The following is a 22982-nucleotide window of genomic DNA, read 5'->3' as shown; positions in this document are numbered from 1 at the left end:
ATACCATTGGAAAGAAGATCGGATATAAATCTATGGGAAGGTTTTCTGTATGAGTGGCAATTCAACCACAACTAAGTTTCCTCATGAGTGGTTTAAATCCATAATGACCCAAGTTGCTATTGTGGGGGTGCAATTAAGAAGTTTGTGGACTGGAAATATTGTTTCCATTAATCTAAGGAGATGTAACCTTTTCTGAAGTAAAGATTCGTCATCTTAGATTATGGGAAATGACACATCTCAAAATACAAACCGTGCAGCAAAAACTTCCACATTGGTGACATTTCCAGATCAGCATGCCTGGATGATGAGCATTTAAAGGGAGATAGACTAAAGTAATGGTGAATGAGATTTCCACCACGGTTTGTTTTCATACACAAATTGCACAAATAAACATCACTAACATAAGTGGCCATATTGTTGTTGTTGTTTTTTTCCCTAAGTTTTCCATTCTTGAGAAGATACAACACTGATGCAAGATGACGTACCGGTCAAACAGCGATATCATAGCATTTGTACACGCCAGCATAGTTCCTAGTCCTATTGAAGAAGCTGCAACAAAACACAAATCAATTAAACAAAGGAGAGAGGATGTCATAGCTGATTGAACATTCATTCAGTGGGTAAAAAACGTACATGGAGTTCACACTTGGTAATCCAATTTGTTCACAGGGTGGGTCCCATGGTGGATTAGATACATCTCCAAACTCTCCCCTACTGGACAATTGCAAGCACCTCTATTAAATGGGGACCATTGGTTGTGTTGTCCATTTTCATCATGTTATGGATTATCTGATAGGAGAGAGATTAGAGGATGGCCTACCTGTTAATGGGACCCACCATATCAACAGCTTAGATTACTGAAAGGTGGGTCCCATATGCAGCATTGCAGGATCAAACAAGAAAACAGTATTTCTTTCGCTCGAGCATTACAATGCTTCAAAACCAAGATTGTCTCAGAAGATGTGCTGGTTCAAAGATCTAAAAATTAGTATGCGATAACAAAGAAATGACCGAGTAATCCTTACTGCAATAGCTAGTTTCCCACAAATTAGCTTCAACAAATGGCTGCCCATGGCATCACCCATTGCGCATTTGTAAACTACTGATTGGTAATGAACAAAATCAAGATTGATCAGAGGAAAAAATTAGGTCCAGTTATCATCTTGGCCCTACTGTGAGTTGGTTATGAGTCTAAATAAGCACTTTGATCTTTGATCAGATGATGCTAACCAGCTGCTCTATCTCATAAAAGATGGACACTCATAACAAATGACCAAAACTGAAAAAGAGAGTTATCATCATCCATTCGGTGTGATTTTTGCATCATCCCTTTCCAATAGGGTGTTGAACAAATGGACAGCCCAGATTGATAACTGGTGTCCCACATGCCACTTAACTCTGGGAACATTGCTAATTAAAGTATGACGGCGGGGACGTTTGCTTGTCTCATTGGTGTGGGTGTGTGAGATAATATTGATTTGTCCAGGCTATTTGAGCCATCTTTCATAATTTGCTTGGCAAATGTTTGACAATCAATTGCCCTCTTGACATCAAATCTCCTTTAACTGGGCTTGGGACCAGTTTGGCACATCATTACCGGTCAATGAATTAGTAACTCAATGGGCTTGTCTTGCACTACATGTGCTAGACATCAACTGTTCTCAAAATCCCCTTTGGGGGTAATGCATAGTAGTTGTGCTAAGTGCAGTGTGGGGTCCGTCGGCAATCATACATCGGTTGGTTATTTCTGCGTAGCCAACTACTTGAGCATGGCATTTCATGGGTGTGGTGCTTACTTCTTAGTGGTTAGCCTTGAAACAACCCTTCCTAGACCGTACTTTGCTTGCTCACCATTCGGGGCATGCATGTAATGGTTGGGTTTGGGGTCAATGGGACTGTGTTAGCATGTGAGTGGCGTCAACTTATTGAGCCTCTTGTCACGGCCTTAATACATCCCCAAGCATAGAGCATGCAACACTTGTGCTTACAACCCCTCTGTGGCCAAGTCAACCAACCATCCAAGTGTTAGCCATTGCGGCCAAGTCAAGCAACCATCCAATTGTTAAGAACACTCCAGAACTCTCGTGGACTATTCCACATAATTCTAGCTATGAGATCCACCTAGAGAACTCAAGAACGTTCTAGAGATCTGTATGCAACTCTACATAATTCTGGCCTGTTTTAGTAGTATCTACACACTATAGACAGGCCTCAAAATTGGGTAAGTCCATGAGTTAACCAAGCCCATAAGACTCTACAGTAAGTTTTACAATAAAAGATTGCAGAACTTTTTCCCAATATGCGATTTAAAAGCCAGAGGGAGAGGACAGGGGAGACTTTGGATCTCTCATTGTCATCTATGCTTCTATGTGAGCTTAGCAATCCTCACTCTATACATATTTACAAAATTTGAACAAATGCAGCCTCCCCAAGTTGAGTCTGACTCTTCAGTTTTTTGTCCTCTGCATTTAGGAGCTTTATTAAGCTCACGTACACCTCTATACATGGTCATAGGTGCCAACCTAGCATGTCTGTTGGACATCCGACCATGCATCAAGTAGGACCCACTGTGCAGATGACCTGGCCCAAAAGACTGGGTTGCTCAACTCATCAGCTGCTGAAACATACATGAATTGGACGGTCCACATTCAATGTACACGTGTGGCACTAATTGTTAAGTGGAACAGGTTGGTTTCAGGTCCAGGTCAACTACACTGTAGGACCCAACAGATGCACCACTCACCAGTTGGAATGTGTTTCATAAAGGTGCATGTCGGGCAAGCAAAAAATTCTATTTCTATGTTCATGTATATGCAACTATGAGGAAAAGAGAATCATAAGACTAAGTCTGCACAGAGCACTGTAATACTTTGAGCCAAATTCTGAGGTTATCTATATTGAAAAACCATGCAGAGTGTCAACAGAGCTAATCTATATGCTGGTCTATCTATAATTTCTGTTCCAGTTTTTCTGAAATTTACAGTGGAATGTAACAAGGGAGGCCATCCTCTTCTGCGGCAGCCCCCTCCAGTTATCACAATGAGCATGGAAATCCATATAGGGAGATGTATGACAGTTCTTGAATATACAGAATCCAGCATCCACTCCATACTGAGAAATGCGAAGAGGCACATGAGCGCTTTTGAAGGTGTGTGGAGATCACATCTTCTAATCTCGCACTTCTAGAAGATCTATATATATATGTGTGTGTGTGTATATATATATATATATATATATATATATATATATATATATATATATATATATGCCCTCACCCAGAAATCAGGTTGGACAGCTGATCAGGTGGGCAACAAGTGCATGCTGAATATGGACAGTTGGTCACTCTTGTTTATCTGTCCATTTTTCTGCATGTGCAACCTATCTGATGCGGTAGATTGGGTTCACTCATGTAGGATTCGGCTGATAGTGTATGAGAACTAAAACATGTTATGTCTGTTGAGCAGTCTAGGATCTCACATGTGTGCTGCAGTGGACTGGGAGCAGCAAGTCCCTTGAAAAGTGCACTCTTGCGAGTTCATTTCATGCTTTATAGTGTGAGAGACTGAAGTTACAGATGTTGTCATTCTGTTTCAGGAACCACGACAGTGTGGTAACAACTGTTGAGAATTATTTTAGAAAGAATCAGAAAAGTATCTGACTATCTGCATATGATATAGTTGATGACAAGTAAAATTACAAACACATTTATGTAGAAGGTTTTATTTTTTCTATAACACAAACAACCAAAGTCTGGGAGAAGCAGCTAATCATGTATGTTTTTATGTAATGTAATGGGTGCCAAAATTAAGTATTTTTTTGAAAGATGATGCAATATTATAAGGGATAAAGCCAAAAAGAACAACAAAGCCAAAAAAAAAAAGGAATAAAGTACAAAAAAAAAAAAAAAAAAACAAAAAAACCAAAAAAGAAAAAAAGAAAAAGAAGAAGAGAAAAAGAACAAAAGGAAAACAAAAAATACAACCGAGGCCCAAGCCCACCAACCCAAATCCTACACACAACTAAGGGAACCCACTCCCTAACACACAAATTTACCCGATTGCGGACACCAACTACAGAACCTATTAGATTACGGAAGCAGCAATTGTTTCTTTCAGCGAGCAAAGCAATCCCCCGCCCTCAGCGGAATAAGCCTTCGATCGAACTAGGCATTACCTAGCTCACGTTCGTAGATTGGAGAATGACAGACCACACCACCAAGAGAAGGAATGATGGATAAAAAGATGGTCGATAGACTCCTTAGCTCCCAGACAGAGAGGACAGGCATTGGGAAGCACCAAAGATCTTTTGTGCAAATTGCCAATCATGAGAATCCTATTTCTCCCAACCAGCCATGCAACGACTGCAATTTTTGGAGGAGCTCCATAGGACCAAAGGAAAGCCGTATGGCTCGTGACTCCTCCAGGCTCGGATTGGGACAACATCGAGCAAAATGAGAGCATAAAAAAAAAAAAAAAAACTCCAAACTTGCTTAAGCGCTACATGAGCAAATCCTTTATTCTTGGTTTAGGCAAAATCCCCTGCAAATGAGACAAAAGGCCCACTAGATCATCGAATTTGGAATCATTCAAGTCCCAATGGCAGGGGGAAGTCCACACTCCTCCGGAATCTCGAGTAGAAAAACAACTGGCAATAGAGATTTTGGCTACCAAATGGAGATCGGCCAAGGCGGGAAAGGACGTTTGAAGAGATGAATCTTCACGCCAAACATCCCTCAAGAATCTAACCCTAGATCCCTCCCCAACTACAAAACTTAGAACCTCAGAAAACAGTGGGGCAACATGAGCCACCAACTTCCACAAAAAGGAAGCCCTATAAAGGGATGAATCCTTAATCCACTAACCCCTAAGGGAGGAGCCATACCTGGCAACTATGGCTCTCCTCCACAGGTTAGAATCCTCCACTCAAAAATGCCAAACCCATTTGCCTAGTAAGGCCGAATTAGCCTTTCATATTTGGAAAGGAATTCTCAAAGTCAAAAATCTCGTGATAGCTAATAGCAGGTACGCGTTGGGCAATGGTTCAGTGATTCGTTTTTGGGAAGATGTTTGGATTGGAGAGAAGCCTCTCAATGTCCTCTTCCCGCACATCTATCGCCTCTCCCCTGACAGAGGGACCTTCATCAAAAGCTGCGGGTCTTTCTCTTCCGACTAGTTTGTATGGGATATTAAGTGCTTCAGACATCTCGATGACAACGAGGCTGACGAATACACGGCTCTTCTCAATCTCATCTCTAATTTCAAGCCTATTCTTTCGCAATATGATTCCATTGAGTGGCTGCTTGAAAAGGGTGCGGCCATCTCAGTTCGGTCCCTATATGCAACTATTTACCCTGCGGCCCAACCTCAATTTCAGACGACCCCTTTTATCTGGAAATATTATGCCCCGCCAAAGATCAAATGTTTTGGGTGGCTTGTGGCTCGCAACAGAATTCTTACTATTGATAATCTAGCCAAGCGAGGCATGCAGCTGGTGAACATTTGTCTTTGTTATATGCATCAGGCGGAATCCATAAACCATCTGTTGGTTCACTGTTCCTTTATTTGGGGCATCTTGATGGAGTTCTGTCAAATTTTCTCCATGTCCTGGTGTATGCCGGAGTTGGTTGACAATCTGTTGATTGCGTGGAATGGGGTTAAGCTTGGGAAATCCAAATCGATCATCTGGCGCTTGGCCATTCTTGCTGTTTGGTGGGCTGTCTGGGAGGAAAGAAACGACAAATGTTTTAACGATCGATCATCTTCTGCGAAAAGGGTGGGAGCTAGGGCCAAATCATTGGTACTAGAATGGGCAGTCAATGTAAAAGATCTAAATAGGGCTGATCTTTTCTGTTTAGGTAGTTAGGAGTCGTCTGCTATCTCAGCAGTCCTCCTTTTTTCTTCTATATCTGTTTCCCTTTTAATGAATTCCCTGCGTTGCTTTAAAAAAAAAAAAAAACAAAAAAACCAGTCAATTGGATAACAAACCTCTTTCCAATTAAGCAAGTGGAATTTCCTAGTGGAAGCACCCCCTTTCGCCACAAGAAATCCCTCTAGAGCCTGTTAATTTGAGCCAACATAGACTTAGGGCATTGAAACAGAGACAAGAAATAGAAAGGGAATTAAAGAGGGAAGCTTTGATAAGGTTAATCCTACCACTAAGAGAGAGAAGCTTGCTTTTCCAAGGAGGAAGCTTCCTTTCCATTCTCTCCACTAATGTCCAAAGATGAAAGGCCGACTTACCCAAACATAAAGGCTCCCGTAGGACGAAGGGAAAGAGCCAGCCTAACACCCAAAGACATCTGCTAACTAAGACGCCTCTTCCTAAGAGATATTGACACCCAAAAGCTCACTCATAGCAAGGTTAATATTAAGCCCCGAAACCACCCCGAACCACTTGATAGCGATCCAAAAATTAGCCAGCATGTGCTTAGAAGTCTTGCAAAATAATAGGGTATCATCTGCAAACCAAGATGGTTAATCTCCTGAGGAAAGTTAGCAACATGAAAACCTTCAACGAGACCCTCAGCTTGACATCTTACTGAGGGCTTCAACCAACACAACAAACATGAATGTAAAAAGAGGATCCTTTTGACAGAGGCCTCGAGAGGCTTTAAAGAAACCAAAAGGTAATCCATTTATCAGCATCAAGAACTAAGCAGAAGATGCACATGACTGGATCCATTTCCTCCATTTAAGTCCAAACTTAGACAATCTAGCTTGTAACCTTGGCAAATTGGGGCTTTGCTTTCAAAGTGTTCAAAACTTCGAAGGGATCCCCCATTTACATCCTTTGTGAGTGGAGGGGGGTTATCAAAAACTATTGGTGGCCTCCCTTAAATTTTGAATCTTGGAAACCACCTCCTATAGGCTGGTGGAAGCTCAATATCAATGGGAGATCTTTCGGCAAACCTAGGGCCTCTAATACTTGGGGTGTTTTGAAGGATGGACACACTTACCATCATGTTCACTTTTTCTGTGCTGGTGGGGACCAGAAATTTGAATAAATTGGAGTTTCTCATTGGTAGGGTGGGTAGCCAGGGATTCTAGAGACCATTGAAATATATATATATATATATATATATATATATATATATATATATATATATATATATATATATATACTAAAACATGTGTTTTATATGAGCCTAACCCTTGGGCCAAAGATGAAATCATAGTTATCTTTTGGATGACTCTTCCAAATCTTGTTCCCCTAGATGAAATCATGGCTATCTTACTACCCTAGTTGAATAAAACTCATGCTGTCCCAAATGGAATCTAGGGACAATAAGATTATTCATTAGGGACAATAAGATTTGGAACTGTGTAGAGAGTTGGAAAGGTTAGTTCTCCATTTCTGTGCATCTCAAGGAAACCTCTTCTGATTCCTCTTGGGTGTTCTCTTTTGTCTATGTTCCAAAAGAGGCGTCACAACATGCATTGCCATGGGAAGAAATGGACTCTTTTAGGTGTAATTGGCAGATGCCATGGTGCATCAGGGGCGACTTCAATGTGATGCGGTTTACGTTTGAGAAGTCCAGGGGTGGCAAAATTACCAGCAACATGAAGACATTCTCAGAGTGGTTAGCCAAGAATGAGTTTGTGGATCTTCCCTTAGAAGATGTTAGGCTCACATGGTCGAATGGCTAGGAGAAGGCGTTGATGACGAGGGTAGATAGGTTCCTTGTTTCATCATCCTAGGTGGATAAGTTCCCATTGGTTTTGGAAAGGGGCTTATCGTGCCCTGTCTTTGATCATTGTCCAATGCTCTTAGAGGTGATTGAAGACAACTACATACTTGCCCATTTTTATTTGAGCTCCTTTTGTTGGAGGTGGAGGGATTTTGAGGGCTGGTTAATGAATGGTGGAAGTCATTCAAGGTTGAAGGTTTCGTTGGTTAGAAGCTATTTCCAAAACTTAGATTGCTCAAGGGGAAAATTAATGATTAGAAGCAGGTTGTGTTAGGGAAAAGGGATATGGATTCCATCTTGCAGGATATCAGGTCGTTTGATATCAAGGAGGAGGATGGGGAATTACTTGAAGAAGAGAAGGTGGTTAGGAAGGTGTATCCTTGAAATACAAGAATACATGAATAGAAGAAGAGACAAAATGTAAGCAGCGATTGTGAGCAACTTGGTTGAAACTTGAAAGAGGGGGACAAGAACACTAAAATTTTCAATGTCATAACAAGTGAGCGGGTGAGATCTAATAGAATCCATAGCATCATAGCGGACGGGGAAAGGGTGGGAGAGAAAGAAAATGTGTGTGAGGCTGTGGTTAAGTTCTACAAGGAGCTACTGTTAGGGGATGAATGGGTTTGGCCATCTCTTGATAACTTGGAGTTTAATAGCTTGTCGGAAGCAGATGCCAACTCCTTTGAAAAGCTTATTTCGGAGGAAGAGGTCAAAGCTGCAATGGATGCATTAGGGAGTAATAAAGCCCTAGGTTCGGACGACTTTCCAATCGCCTTCCATAAAGAATTTTGGGGAAAAGTTAAGGGAGATTTGGTGAGCTTCATTGTTGAGTTCTTTTAGAACGGCCAACTAACGTTTGAATTGGGGAGCTCCATCATAGTTATTATTTTGAAGAAAGAGGGGGCCAATAGCTTGAAGGATTTTGGACCACTAAGCCTTATCGGGAGCCCCTACAAGATCCTGGCAAAGATTTTGGCATCTAGGTTCCATGCCATCCTGTCAAATATAATATCCAAAACTCAAAGTGCCTTTGTTTCGAGGCACAAAATTCTGGACAACATGCTTATTGCTCATGGGTGAGTGGATTTGTGCCATAAGTCTGGGGAGAAGGGCATAGTTTGTAGATTGGACATAGAGAGGGCTTATGATCATGTAGATTGAGGTTTCTTGGATTATAAGCTTAATCAAAAGGGGTGTGGCAGCAGGTGGAGAGGATGGATTCAGGAATGTGTAAGATTGGCAAAAAATTTGGTTATAGTTAATGGCTCTCCTAAGAGATATTTCAAACCATTGAATTTGAGGGGTCTTCGCCAAGGGGATCCGTTGTCCCCCTTTCTGTTTGTTGTTGTCATTGAAGCTTTAAGCAGAATGTTAGTGAAAGGGGAGGAGGTCGGTCTCATTAAGGAGTTTGTGGTGGGGAATTCCAGTCTTCAGATTTCTCAACTCTTGTTCGCAATGATACTATAATATTTTGTGAAGGAAGGCATGGTGGATGATTTGAGGAAGATTTTGTGGTGTTTTGAAATAGTCTCTGGCTTGAAAATTAATATTCACAAGACTGTAATACTAGGGATCCGCATGCAGAGGGAGGACATGGTAAGGTTAGTGGGCGTGTTTAGATGTAGCGTTGAGTCGTTTCCATCCACCTATCTTGGGCTTCCATTTTGTGTGGGGAAGCCGATGAAGCACCTATGGGATAGAGTAATAGAGAAAATGGAAAACAAATTGTCCTTGTGGAAGATCATCCACTTATTGTTGGGGTGGTACAATTACTCTTATTAAAGCTACCATGACAAATATGCCCCCATATTTCATATCCTTGTTCAAATGTTCGAAGTAGGTGATAGATAGGTTAGAAAGCAAGCTTTCTGGTGGCAAGGTGTTGTAGACTTTTACAAGTTCCACCTTATGAAGTGGGAAGAAGTATGCTTGCCTTACGGGGAAGGGGGTGCAGGTATTAGAAGCCTAAGCTTGATGAATCTTGCCCCTTATTGGGCAAGTGGCTATAGCCCATAAGTACAAGGAGATGGTGTCGTTCTCTATTGGGGATGGGGAAAGAATACAATTCTAGGAGGACGTTTGGATATGTGATGTTCCACTTCATGCTAAATTCCCAGGGTTGACAAGGATGGCTTTGTAAGCAAACATTACAATTACTTGATGTTTTTCCATGGATGGCATAGAGAGAGTGTGAGTCAACTTGGATGAGTTCATTCGAGCTCTTCAATGTTTCCATGGAATTTTCCCTCTGGATGGGGAGAAAGCTACCTTGAAGTGGTGGATAGATAAGACCGACGGATTCTCAGTTCGGTCTTCCTACCTTTTACTTGCTAAGGCCTCACCAGTTTCATGCTCAAGTTGCACGATGCATGTTTGGAGTTATGAAGCTCCCCTGAAGGTCGCAACTTTCACTTGGTTGATGGGAAGGAATAGAATCCTAACCATCAACAACTTCCAAAAGAGATCGATGGCCATTCCTAATGCGTGTCCTATGCGTTAAGCAAGGTAGAATTGGTAAATCACTTGTTTGTCCATTGTCCATTTGCGAGGTTGGTGTAGGAGAAATTCTTTTATCTCTTTCAAGTTCTTTGGGGGTTGCTTGGGTCCATTGATGGCATGTTCTTAGTGAGGCAAGGGTGGTTTTGGCAAGAAAAGGTAATGCTGTAGAGGTTAGCATTGCTAGTTGGGTTATGGGCCATTTGGGAGGAGGAAATAATTGATGTTTCAAAAATGAATGTGGTTCGGTATTGAAGGTTTTCTAGAAGGAAAAAGTAATTTGTAAGATTGGGCTTCGGCCTTAAGGGATTCGGTCGACTCTTTCTTTTCCTCTTAGGGTTGTTGCAAGATATTGTCGCCTTCCGGCATTTTTCTAATAAAATTGCTCTTTATCTTTTAAAAAAAAAAGATAGCTATGATGACTCGACTTCATTCCAATCCTAAAATCACTAACCATATCAATCAAAGATGCTTGCATAACTAACTTTCCTAAATAATGCAAACCAATAGGGGTGTGCAATGGGCTAGGCTAGGGCTAGGCCAAGGTTGGCCGAAACCCGGCCCTAGTCCCCTAAGCCTTGGCTTGCCCTTAATTGGGCTAAAAAGGCCTAGCCCTATGGGACTGGACCCTGTTTGTAAATGAGCAAAGGCTTGAAACAATCCAATTTTAAGTAATTTTTTTGAGATATCCCCTCCATCCATGACAAGTACTATGATATAAATAGTTTTAATTAGAGAAACTTAACCCTGGATAAAAAAATTGCATTGAAATTACACATACATTGAATGGGAACTGTTCACAAGTGTCTTTAAATCATCCATTTCTAATGTATAACCGTGACTCATTTAATGAGTGGATCGGGTCATTCATCATTGGTATTAGCCTAGACCAACGTAGACACCGGGCCTAGATTTCAAGCTGAGGTTGGGTCCTCAAGCCAAAGCCATTCATCACCGAGCTTGGCTCGGCTCGGCTCGGCTCAAACACTAGGCCTCATTTTAAGTCATGGCCTGGTCCTCGGGCCAAGTTTAGGGGCCCAACCACTAGCCCTAGCCCTACTTGGGCCGCCCAGTCCATTGCCACCCCAACACTATTCCCAATATTGATGATATTATCTATTAGTGTCGCTGATATTATTGGTATCGCCAGCTCAATGATACCGATAATATTTGTAGTATTAGAAATTCCAAGTATCAATCATATATCACTAATATATCACAAAGTATCGCCAATGTATTGTGACATTTTTGACTGTATAAATTCTAGATGTCGCTTGTATCGCCAATGTATCGGCGATATAATCAATAATATCATCGACATATCGATATTGCCAAAAATCTATTTATTTAAAAAAAATTCCATATCAAAGTTTTAAATGAAATGCATGAATGTGTGTATATGTATGTATGCCACACATGGATGGATTGATAGATTACGGAAGTATGTATTCATGGATAGAAGGATGTATGTGTGTATGTATGCATGCATGCATGTGTCATTTTATGTATATATGCATGCATGGATGGATGGTTAGATGGATCAATGGATCACGCATGTGTGTTTGTATCAAAGTTTTCTTGAGTCAGCGATACATGTTTTTTTTTTTTTGGAAAGGGAATAATTTTATTGATTAAAGGCCAAGCCAAAAGAATTACAAAGTAGACAAGGAAAAGATTAAAAAAAAAAACAAAAAAAAACCTTCTATCTGCAATATTTGGGGCTACTGCCCATTCCATTACACTTGATTTCGCCTTTTCAAGCACATCTGAAATTCGCATGCTTCTATTTTTAAAACGACGACTATTCCTCTCTCTAAAGAAACCACAGACCCGCCAATAGAGACATTCTCCACAAAACCTTGCCTATCTTGCCCACTCCACCTCCATGCCACATAGGGAAGAAACCTTCAATTGATATCGGCACTACCCATGAAATCCCAAAAATGTGCATAAAACTATACCAAATACATCTCACAAAAGGGCATGGGGGAAAGAGATGATCTACTGACTTAGTTTCTCGCAAACACATAACACAAACATTCGTTAGAATCAAACCCTTTTCCTACTTACAAGCCAAGCCAATACTGCAAACTTTAGGGAAGCACCACATCCCAAACTAGAGCTGTATGAGAACAATGATTTTGGAAGGCCCACTTAGAGCCTTATACCAAGATTTTACGGAAAAACTCCCGATTTTTCTTTCCTTCACACCAGACCCTCTCTTTCGGCAATGGGGCCACTTTGCTTAGAAGCAACAAGGCCTGAGCCAAATCCTCCATCTCTAAATCCGATGAGTTCCGAAGGAGATGGTGAACCCAAATAACTTCTTCACCTCTAAAAGAGAAACATTTACCCACCGAGTTGTTTGCCTCCCTTGAAATTCTTGCTAGCGTCGAAAAGACTTCACCTAAGCCTTCTCCCCCAACCAAACATCCTCCAAAAAATGAATACTTTTTCCATTACCTAAAGAAAAGCCTAGCTCTCCACAAATTGTCTTCTTAAGCTCGCTATCGACTTCCACATCGAAGTCACCTTATACAAACATGAGATCCCCCCCACCCCCCCCCCCCCCCCCCAACTCCAAATCCAAAACGCCACATCCATTTCCCTAAAAGGGCTAAATTCATTTGCTCAAGCTTCCTAATGCTCACATCTCCTTCCTCAATCAGTTTACACACCTCATTCCATTTGAGTGAATGGAGCTTATGTTTTTCTTCTGATCCTTGCCATAGAAAATCCCACTTTAACTTTTCCAACCTAGACAACACTCATTTGGACACTTAGAGAGCGACATGAAATAGATCAAGAGATTTGACATTGCCGCTTTGATTAAATTAAAGTCAAGCCGCCTCCCATAGACAAATATCTACTTTTTCACCTCGAAAGCTTTCCTTCAAACCTTTCAATCACCTTATCCCATAACTAGTTAGCTGGCTTACCAATACACAAAGGGAGCCCAAGATATGTGGATGAAAATGAGCTGGCTTGACATCTAAACCTGACAGCAAGGCCTAAAACTTCTTCTGTTAAAAGATCAACCCTTAGCAACTCATTTTTACTTATATTTACCTTCAATTCAAACCTGATTCCGCTTTAAAACAAGTTATGATCTTTCTCTAGTTATCCACTTGCACCTCATCCGCCTCGCAAAAAAGAATCGTGTCGTCAGCATATTGGGATATTTAAAAAGCTGATTGATCAACACTAAAATTACCATTAAAGGGAAACTTATTATGTATGCATCTTTTTTGCTATTATTTGATTCCTAAATATGCAAATATATCTATTTTAGCATTTGCTGAAATATCATTAAGAAATTCCACCATTTTCCCCATATTTCCCCAATGTTTCCATGCTTCAGCATTTACATGCTTTTTGGCCCCCATTAAAGCAAAACTTGTTATGTACACATCATTTTTGCAATTATTTGATTCCTAAATATGCAAATATATGTATCTTAGCATCTTCTGAAGTTCCATCGAGAAATTCCACTATTTCCCCAATGTTTCTCCAATGTTTCCCTCAATCAGCAATACATTTCGAGGTATCAACGATATCAATACATGTTTCCACATCCACAGTCAGCGATGCATGTAACGATACCGATACTACGAACACTACCCTACAAAACCAATCAACATCAAATCAACTATTAACTTATTATCCCATGAAGATACTATCCCTCAATTCCAGCCAACTCTACTACAAAGTTTCATATCATTCCCGTCCCCCATGCAAATCTATTAGAAAGTTTCATATCATTCCCCCCTCCTTTATTTCAAACTTGTCCTCAATGTTGTGTTTAGCCATCATCTAGATTCTATGCCAAATTAGGTCCACCATCCTCTTCATTGTGGGGTGAATCGACCATGAATAAGAAGGCAAAGTTGTTGAGTTTTGCAATGGTGACCAGGGGCAAATTTTTCATCATAATTGCAGCAGGCCCTTGTCACGTTGCTCCTTCATTTATGTGGACATGACTAGTGAGTCGCTTTATGGGAAGAGTAGTCAGCTTGTTTTCTCCTGCTGGTATTTGCCAAAGTCATTGCTGCCAATGGAATCCTTGATTGACGCTTTTGTAGAGTATGTTTCTCGCCTTGCAGCCTAGCCAATCCCATCACCATGGATGATGGCAATGGCTAAAATCCAGGTTGATATCATCTTTTAATCCACACAGAACTGAATGAGACTATTTTAGCCAGGTTGTCCAACACCCAAATCTTTCAAACTCACCTTGGTATTCTTTGATTGTGGAGTTTTGTCAGAAATTTGCAAGGAATCCTGCAAAATCTTCAAATTCGGACTCGAATCATGCACACAAAAAATCTATGAAATCTGGCCATAATATTACCCCGACCATTCTTCACATCCATTGATACCAATGGATTGCTTCTTGCTCTAAATAAAATGATGCCAACAAAACCTTCCTGTGGTCTGGTGTGTTGTTGAAATCAAAATATTTTTGGCCTAATAGATCCAACTCATTGGATTTTCCCCATTGAATGGTAGAAATTCAATCTAATAGATCCGAGGGCCACAAATTTTTTTTTATCACTCTGACATTTGTGTTTTTCCTTAATCCATATCTCCATGAACTTATGAACAGGTTGGATCTCAAATAAACATAATGGTGGATCCCACCGTAAGTTGTCAAATTTCAACGGCGGACATCACTTTCCCCACTGTTTTCTGTAGTGGGGTCCACTTAAACTTTGGATCAGCCTCGTTATTTGATTTATACCCTAAAATAATCTCTCCAAATGGATGGACGGGGTGGATACAACAAATACATCATGGTGGGGCCCACAGTCAGGGTACTACCCACATCGCTAGTTCCATGTGCAGCGCGGACTGGGGAGTACCCAACTCACTCCGATCGTGGTTTTGATGGATCCGCTCGATGGGTCCCTAACTGTGGGGCCCATTGTAATGTATATGTCTTACATCCACACCGTTCATCTATTTTATCAGATAATTTTATGGCTTGAGCTTTAAAAAAACATATATAAAGATCTAGTGAACCACACCACATGAAACGGTGTGAATTAAATGTCTAACGTTGAAAAATTCTTAGGGGCCACAAAAGTTTTCAATCAAGTTGATATTTGTTTTTCCTTTCATCCAGGTCTGTGAGACCTTATGAACAAGTTGGATCTCAAATAAACATCATGGTAGGCCCTAGGAAGGTTTCAACAGTGGGCATCATTGTCCCCATTGTTTTATGTGGCAGGGTCCACTTGAGCTTTGGATCGGCATAATTCTTTGGTTCATGCCCTAAAATGATCACTCCAAATTGATGGATGGTTTGGATACAACACATACATCATGGTGGGTCCCACAGACAGGGTCCCACCCACGTAGTTGTTGACGTGAATTAGGATGTACATGGTGTCGATGTACACGGTGTGAATTAGGATGTACACAGTGAATTAGGATACAACACATACATTATGGTGGGTCCCACAGTCAAGGTCCTACTGATGCTGCCCATGCCTAGTGGCCAGGTGGCTACTGGACAGTACTATGTGGGCCCCACCATGATGTATGTGTTATATCCATGCCATTTATCTATTTTTCTGTATTATTTTAGAGCATGATCCTAAAAATGAGGCAAATCCAAATCTCAAGTGGACCACACAAGAATAAATAAGTTGTGATTGAACGACCACCATTAAAAACTTCCTAGGGCCCATTGTAATTTTTATTTGCCATCCAACTTGTTGATTAGGTCACAAAGATCTTGATGAAGTGAAAACACAAATATCAGATTCATCTAAAGACTTGCGATTCAACGGTTGTGGCCCTAAGAAGTTTTTAATGGTGGGCGTCAATTTCCACCATTTCCTGTGGTGTGGTCCATATGAGATTTTAATCTGCCTCATTTTTGGCATTATGGTCTAAATTTATTTGGAAAAATGGATGGACATAGTAGATAAAAAAATATATATTATGGTGGGGCCCACACAACACCATTCAGTAGATACTGGTTGTTGACAACATCAGTAGGCAATCTGGGTTTCGTTGGGAACTAGTTAGAGATGAACGGTCCTGTGGGGCTTGTGGTGGGGCCCACTATGATGTTTATAAGAAATCTAGTCCATCCATCCATTTTTCTGAGTATATTAAGGCATGTGCCAAAAAATTAAGTAGATCCAAAGCTCAAGTGGGCCACACGACATGAAACAGTGAGAATCAAACATTCATTTTGCCTCATTGTTTCTTGTGGTGTGGTACACCTGAGAATTTGATCTGCTTCATTTTTTGGGCCATGCCCCAAAATGAATTGACAAGAAGGATGGAGGGCGTAGATATACAACACATACATCGAGGTGGGGCCCACATAATAGTAATTGTGTCCAATAGTCTTACTTTAACAATTAAGTGTCCTTAGAGGTTAGAATTTTTTTTATCAACCAATTAAATATCTACTAACTAGATGTAAAATTTATAACTACACACAAATTTAGTTGCATAAGTTCAGTCAGACAGCGCATAGCTTATGACCCTATACAAAGAAAACCTATTATGTGTACTTTTAAATTTATTTTTTTTAATTTATATTTTATGATTTAAAAGTATGTATTAAGGTATTTTTTAATCATCCCTGAAGTTTCATTAAAAAATTCAACTATTTTCTCAATATTTCCCCATGTTTCCCAAAAAGTGTGATAAATTACGCGATACGAACGATATATCCCCTGCGATAACCGATACGTATCTGTATCCCTCAGGTGCGATACATTGCGCAATACCGATATTTCGAACACTGGATACAAGTTGTGAGCAGGATTCAATGAATCAAATTAGATTGGACCATTTTGAGGAAAATTGGAAAAGGTAGTAAACCATCTCTTTTTCTTTCTTTTTCATTTTTCATCTTCTTTTTGTTGCATTTCAATGTAATGGGCCATAATACACCAAATCATGCTTGATTTTGTGTTTGGTTAGGGCCTATTTATCTGAATTTCAATAGGTTAGGCTGACAGACAACATTCTTATTAAAGATAGACTGGTATATCATTAAATAGATGTTAAAAACACACAATTTTTTTTTTTTTTTGGGGGGTGGGTGGGAATTTAGAAGGTGGTTCAAGGATCATCATAGCAGATGATGCCAAGAGCAACCCCTCCTTGGAAGCAACAATTTCTTGTAATTGAAATTAAAGGGCAACTGCCTTTGAACTTGATTTCTTTCAATATTATCCCTGGTGGGCCGATCATTTGGCCAAGGAAGGAACCCGAGATTCGTCGTATGTTGGCGACACTCATCCATTGAAGAAAAAGAAAAAGAAGACCATGACTGATTTCTAGGAAGCCGAAAAAGTAAAAGAGCTCATGTGATGTTTCTATTAATACAAAATGAGCCGACATTGTAAAATTACCTTATAGGTGACTCCATTTGGAGGTGGACCTTAGTAGCTTCGCTGCAAGGTCGAAAATGGAAAGAGTGAAAGACCATTCTTCAATGGAGTAACTTCTTTTTCCATAGTCATGAACTGGAAAGGTTGCTACACCAAGCTTTACCTATCTATAAATGTCTAGATGGGAGAACTGCTGCATATTCCTATGGAAAAAAGATGTAATGAACTTTATAAACAATGGATGCTGATAATATACCACCAACAGATCAGATAAAGTAAAGATGAACTTTTATATTACCCTGTGGCCTTCAATGTGCGGGCATTTACGCTTGTCGTGATCGTTCCCCCTACAAACACTGCAAGTCTTGATGACCTTCCGTTGCCTGTCAAACATTTGATTAGAAGGGCCTATTTTTGTGACCATGCCAGGAGGATCATGCAAATTTATTTGGTTACTGGGATGGCCCACTTGACTGGCTTCCTCCATGTGGTCCTCTTGTATACTTCCGGTCAACAGAGCGCTAAGCTGTGCATTTCTTGCTTCAATCTTTTTGGCTTCAGTTATTTCTTTCAAACACCTCTCTATTGCTGAAACTGCCATATCATAAACTTCAACAGATGTCGCCCCATCTTCTGCACATTTAATGGCCCGCCGACACAAATCGTTATATCTCAGGGTCACAGATTTCTTCAAATCAGCTGGCATAATGACTTCTTGTTGATCGTATACATCCCTAATCCTTGCATTTCTTGTCCATCGTTCCAAAATGTAATAAGATGGGAGCTCTAGAACGCCACTTGTCAAGAAAACTTTTAATGCATGTCGACAGAGAATGCCTTCAGACTCGAACATGAGGCATGTACAAGTTGCCCTCGTCTCTGATACGTTGAACGTAACCGTATGTGGTCGTATCTCATGCCAATATTGTCTCACCCTATAAGTCTTGAGATCCCAACCACCCTCAACTTCCTCAACAGTGTAAGATAGACTTCTCACCAACTCCTCCTGGAATTCCTTGAATACTACTCTGGTGTACGTCTCCGCAGCTTGTATTTCCATAGGCAATTGCATCTTCAAAACTGGATTGCTAATTCTCGGGTATGCATCTGTAGATTGCGGTTCCATAGGCAAATATATCTTCAAAACTGGATTAGTGTAGAGCGTTTGAAAATCTGCTTCACACTCTTGATTGTACCGATGATCGAGTGCTTTATCATACAACTTGACGAATTCCTGCAAGGTTGTTTTCTTACCAACATACCCATCAAAAAATGAATTCATACCAGCATTTTGTTGCGATGTGAACATCCCTGCACAGAAGGTGTTCCTTGTGAAAGCAGGAACCCACTTTTCACGAATTTCATATAATGACTGAAGCCATGCATTCTCCCCAAGATTATAATCAATGATGAGCTGCCTCCACCTCTCTTCAAACTGATCAATCGTCTCTGACAACCTGTAGCACGCATGGAAGTCGTCACCAAAACTCTTATGCGCATTGTAGACTTGTGGCAACTTATCTGGTGCTCTTTTTACAATGTGCCACATGGATAACCGGTGGTTTGTTCTTGGGAATACCCGCGCAGCTGCTTTAGCCATTGCTTCATCTTGATCCGTAATAAATGTGGCCGGATGCCGCCCATGCATTGCGTCAAGCCATGCAGTAAATAACCAAACGAATGAAGCTTCCGTATCCTCACATAATAATGCACAACCAAACAACACTGGCTGCTTATGATGGTTCACTCCGGTGAATGGAACCAATGGAATTTTATATTGGTCTATCTTATACATTGTGTCAAAGCACACAACATCACCAAAGTACCTATAAGTCATCCTTGACCTAGCATCGGCCCAGAAAAAATTACACAAGCGATCTTCCTCATCAATTTGCATCGCGTAAAAGAAACTAGGATTGTTCTTTTGCATTTCTTTACAGTAGTCAAGGACTGTCTTAGCATCTCCTTTTGCAAGGCCCTCCCGCCTTTTCGTACTAAGATGATTGTACAAATTTCGTGGACTAACACCAACATTTCCAAGCCCACCAGTCCCTTCTACTGGTGAAGGCAAGGTATTATCCCCATGAACACGCACACCGGATAGATTTTCAATATAATTTTCGGCAGTAGGTTTTACCCTCCTGTGTGATCGAAGGAAAATCGCTTTTGTTGGAGACATTAAATCATGATTGTGAAGTTCATGAAACCTTGTGACCTCCCAAATGTCCTCTGTAGGACCCCTTCTTCTCTTGACCATAAGATATGCCTGGCACCCTATCCTTGTATTCACTTGCTCACCTTTACTTCTTTTCTCTCTATTTACATCTTTATCACGACGTTTTCCTTCTCTAGAACAGACAAATACTCTAGAAATAACTTCTCCATCACGTTTAGACTTTTCTTGACCATTGATGCGCACGCTGAAGCCGACTTGCCTAGCATAATTGTTATACCATGTGTACGCCTCATCAGCAGTTTTAAACTGCATACCCAAGCGAAGACCTGAACCGTCTTTCAAGGTGGGAGAGGGCTCGGTGTCCATCTCCTCATCACAAGAAACAGCACCGTCTTTTGATCTCATGTATTCTACAGCTGTGTTAGCTTCACTTACGCAACCCTCAACATTCGTCACCACCCCAGATTCTGTGGCATTACCTCCCAAGGCCATGTAACTTACTGACGCCCCGGATCCTTCCTCAAATGAAGAAAATGCATTATCGACTTGAACATTTGCACCATTTTCAATAAAATGCTCTGGATTATACCGTCTCCTCTTATGTGATCGAAGGCACTGCGCTTTGGCTGGAGACACTAAATCATGATTATGAAGCACGTGGAATTTTGTAACCTCCCAACCATCCTCCCCAGGACCTCTCCTTCTCTTCACCATAAGAAATGCTTGGCACCCTACTCTTGTATGTGTGACAGATTTCTTTCTATTCTCTCTATTCTCGTATTTGTCCCGGCGTTTTCCCTCCCTGGAACATACAAATGATTTGGAAATAACTTCCCCATCTCGTCTTGATTTCTCCTGATGATTGATGCGCACGCTGAAACCAACCTGGCGAGCATATTCATTATACCATTTGTATGCTTCATTTGCAGTTTTAAACCGCATACCCAAACGAGGACCTGGATTGTCTTCCAAATTAACTTCCTGGTTGTCCATGGTAGTTTGCTATAACCGGTCCTTTTCCTACAAATGCCTGAAGAAATGAACATATGAGTTCAGTCTCCCAAAAACAGGTCTAGAGTTTCTACGACGACTACCATTAAAAGAGTTGCATACAACAATCCCAAAAACCCACGGGGTTGGAATCATTAATCAAGACAATGGTAGGTGCAAAAAGTTATTTACAAAAGCACAAATTCCGTTTGGCAGCATAAAACTACTCAATAAAAGATACCAAAGATCAAATTTACCAGATAAAATTGGTGCTATTAAATCAAAGCTCTATGTGTTGCAAGTGGTCCACCTTGATCAACAAAAGGTACTATGAATTAACCTCAACACAAAATACTGGGTTTTAAAGAAAGAAAGGGTGGTGTATGTCAAGTGCTTCCTGGTTTCAGACCTCCAAAGGCAAACTGAAACTCATCAAAATCGGATTTTTGGCCAAGAAAACTGAAATGCTTATCCTCAAAATATCTACAGTTTCTATTTTCTTCTTTGATGAACCTTTTAAGAATGGGTTTTCTTTTTTTCTTTAAAAAACAAAATCAACTCTAGATAGAAAGGAAAAAATTACGGCAGACAGCTTGAAAACAACAGTTGTAGGGGTTTTCAAATCATTTTTTCCTGATTTGGACCTTAAAAGGCAAAAACACAACTCACATTTTTTTATTTTTTTTTTAAAATTGTTTTTCTTCTCTTTTAAGCTGAGAAAATAGAAACCCGTAGCACTATGAAACCAGCAATATTCTATAGTTTTAGCCACTTTCAGAGGTAGGCTTTTGTTATTCCTCTGCGAAAGCAGTAAACCTGGCTTGGATACTGGTTTCTACAGACAGAACTTACGGCAGAGAGATGCCAACGACTTATTTAAATCTGAATTTCGGCTGAGAAAACTGAAATGCTTCTTGACCCCACAAATTTCTTTCTTTCTACCCTTCCCGCGCTGACCACAACCCCCCGCCCCCCAATGCTGAGACGGGTTTCTCTTATCACTCCACAAAGTCCAATATCCCAATTCAAATTCCAGTTTTAAAAGACAAAATCAAAAGTTTTTGGTTATTTAAATTCACTATTTTTCTAAGCATTTGTACTGATTTTATGCCTCAACAAGGCAAAACTCCAGCTCCTAAAAATCTGACTTTAGGATGAGAAAACTAAAATACTTAATCATAAAAAACCCACATAATTTAGAGATTTCACTTCTATTTTTTATTAATTTTTTAACTGGGTGTCTGTCATTCCTTCACGGCAACAAAAGCCATAGCTTTTAGCATAGAAAATACCAAATTTCATGGCAAGAAAAGGTAAAGTAATCAAAACAGCTGCAACAATGGTATTGTCATAGATGGGTTTTGGAACTCCCAAAACTCTAATTTCCCTTTCATTGAATAGATCAAAGAAGAGAGAGAGAGAGAGAGAGAGAGAGAGAGAGTGACTGACCTTGTTTTGTTCAATTACGCGTATGATCTTTTCTATGGAACCATGATCGAGTCTCCTCTTCTGTGGATTTTGGGGGAGAGAGCGAGAGAGAGGTCTGACGAGGGAGAAGTTATAGTCCTGAGGCGTCAGGACGTGAATTCTGTCCTGAGGCGACCTGTCCGTACAAACGGGGCCCATTATTCGTTTATCCGAGCCATTGAAAGAAAGGGACACGCTGCGGATTGGATTTTCCTATGAAATTCTGAAAATTTGAGACTTTCCAATCCTCTAATCATATGGCTTTTATTTCTGGGCCTTTGCTGTGGTTTGCTAAACCAACACGCGTTTGTACTCCGCCACGTACGCCGTCATGGCACACAAGTGCCCGATCTACTCCGTCCATCAGGTGGTTCTTATTATGTAGATGATCTGCCTTTAAATTCAGGCTGGTCCGCTGATCAGGTGGTCCAAAATTTTAAAAATAGTTGGACGACTGATAATAACCTTTCCAAGTCCATTGCAGCCGTTCATTTGTTTAGTAACTTAATTACTTGATTCGCAGACGGGCATTAAAATTTTTGCCCTGATGTGGGACCCATGCGATGGATGGCTTGCATCTTGTACCTGTTTTCCTATACCGTTGCTGGTGTGTAGATGGTTTAACTTGTACGCGCGTGTTGGCTTAGAGAGGCTCTTTTTCAGCCGTTTATTTGTAGGCCCCTGATCCAAGGGTTAGGATTTCCCAACCTGGGACATATATGAGGAATCTGCCAACCACGTGGAGCCCACAGGTTAACGGACGGGCTCACAGAACCATGGGCCGGCATGCACAAAATACACA

The 22982-nt window shown here is 40.7% G+C and overlaps 1 protein-coding gene across 6 annotated transcripts; it reads right to left on the bottom strand.

Annotated features, from left to right (window-relative positions):
* Window positions 1–325: 325 nt before the first annotated feature.
* LOC131257929 (protein FAR1-RELATED SEQUENCE 5-like) lies at window positions 326–22318 on the bottom strand. 6 transcript variants are annotated; one of them, XR_009177726.1, is made up of 7 exons: window positions 22163–22318; window positions 17846–20753; window positions 17711–17750; window positions 17569–17610; window positions 821–965; window positions 634–714; window positions 326–549 (listed from the first exon to the last, which is right to left on the bottom strand). XR_009177726.1 is itself a non-coding variant. In XM_058258892.1 (5 exons), exons 2-3 carry the CDS (start codon window positions 20714–20716, stop codon window positions 17715–17717), a joined length of 2907 nt encoding a protein of 968 aa, XP_058114875.1. In that variant the 5' UTR covers window positions 20717–20753; window positions 22163–22318; the 3' UTR covers window positions 326–549; window positions 17569–17610; window positions 17711–17714. The 6 variants fall into 6 exon arrangements, 1 of the variants encoding a protein (XP_058114875.1); XR_009177716.1 differs by having other exon boundaries at window positions 17569–17750; XR_009177721.1 differs by having other exon boundaries at window positions 634–711; window positions 17569–17750.
* Window positions 22319–22982: the final 664 nt, after the last annotated feature.

This window comes from Magnolia sinica, chromosome 1 (genome assembly GCF_029962835.1).
Source record: "Magnolia sinica isolate HGM2019 chromosome 1, MsV1, whole genome shotgun sequence".
NCBI classification, from domain to species: Eukaryota; Viridiplantae; Streptophyta; class Magnoliopsida; order Magnoliales; family Magnoliaceae; genus Magnolia; species Magnolia sinica.
The sequence above is the reverse complement of the archived record's forward strand: the minus strand, read 5'-3'. Positions and strand labels throughout refer to the sequence as shown.

What these genes read in the sequence shown, in the direction of transcription:
- LOC131257929 (XM_058258892.1), bottom strand. Translation starts at nt 20,716, where the DNA reads ATGGACAACCAGGAAGTTAATTTGGAAGACAATCCAGGTCCTCGTTTG. An exon ending in CGCACATTGAAGGCCACAGG is followed by an intron (nt 17,751 to 17,845) that starts GTAATATAAAAG and finishes TTTTTTCCATAG; the next exon opens with GAATATGCAGCAGTTCTCCC.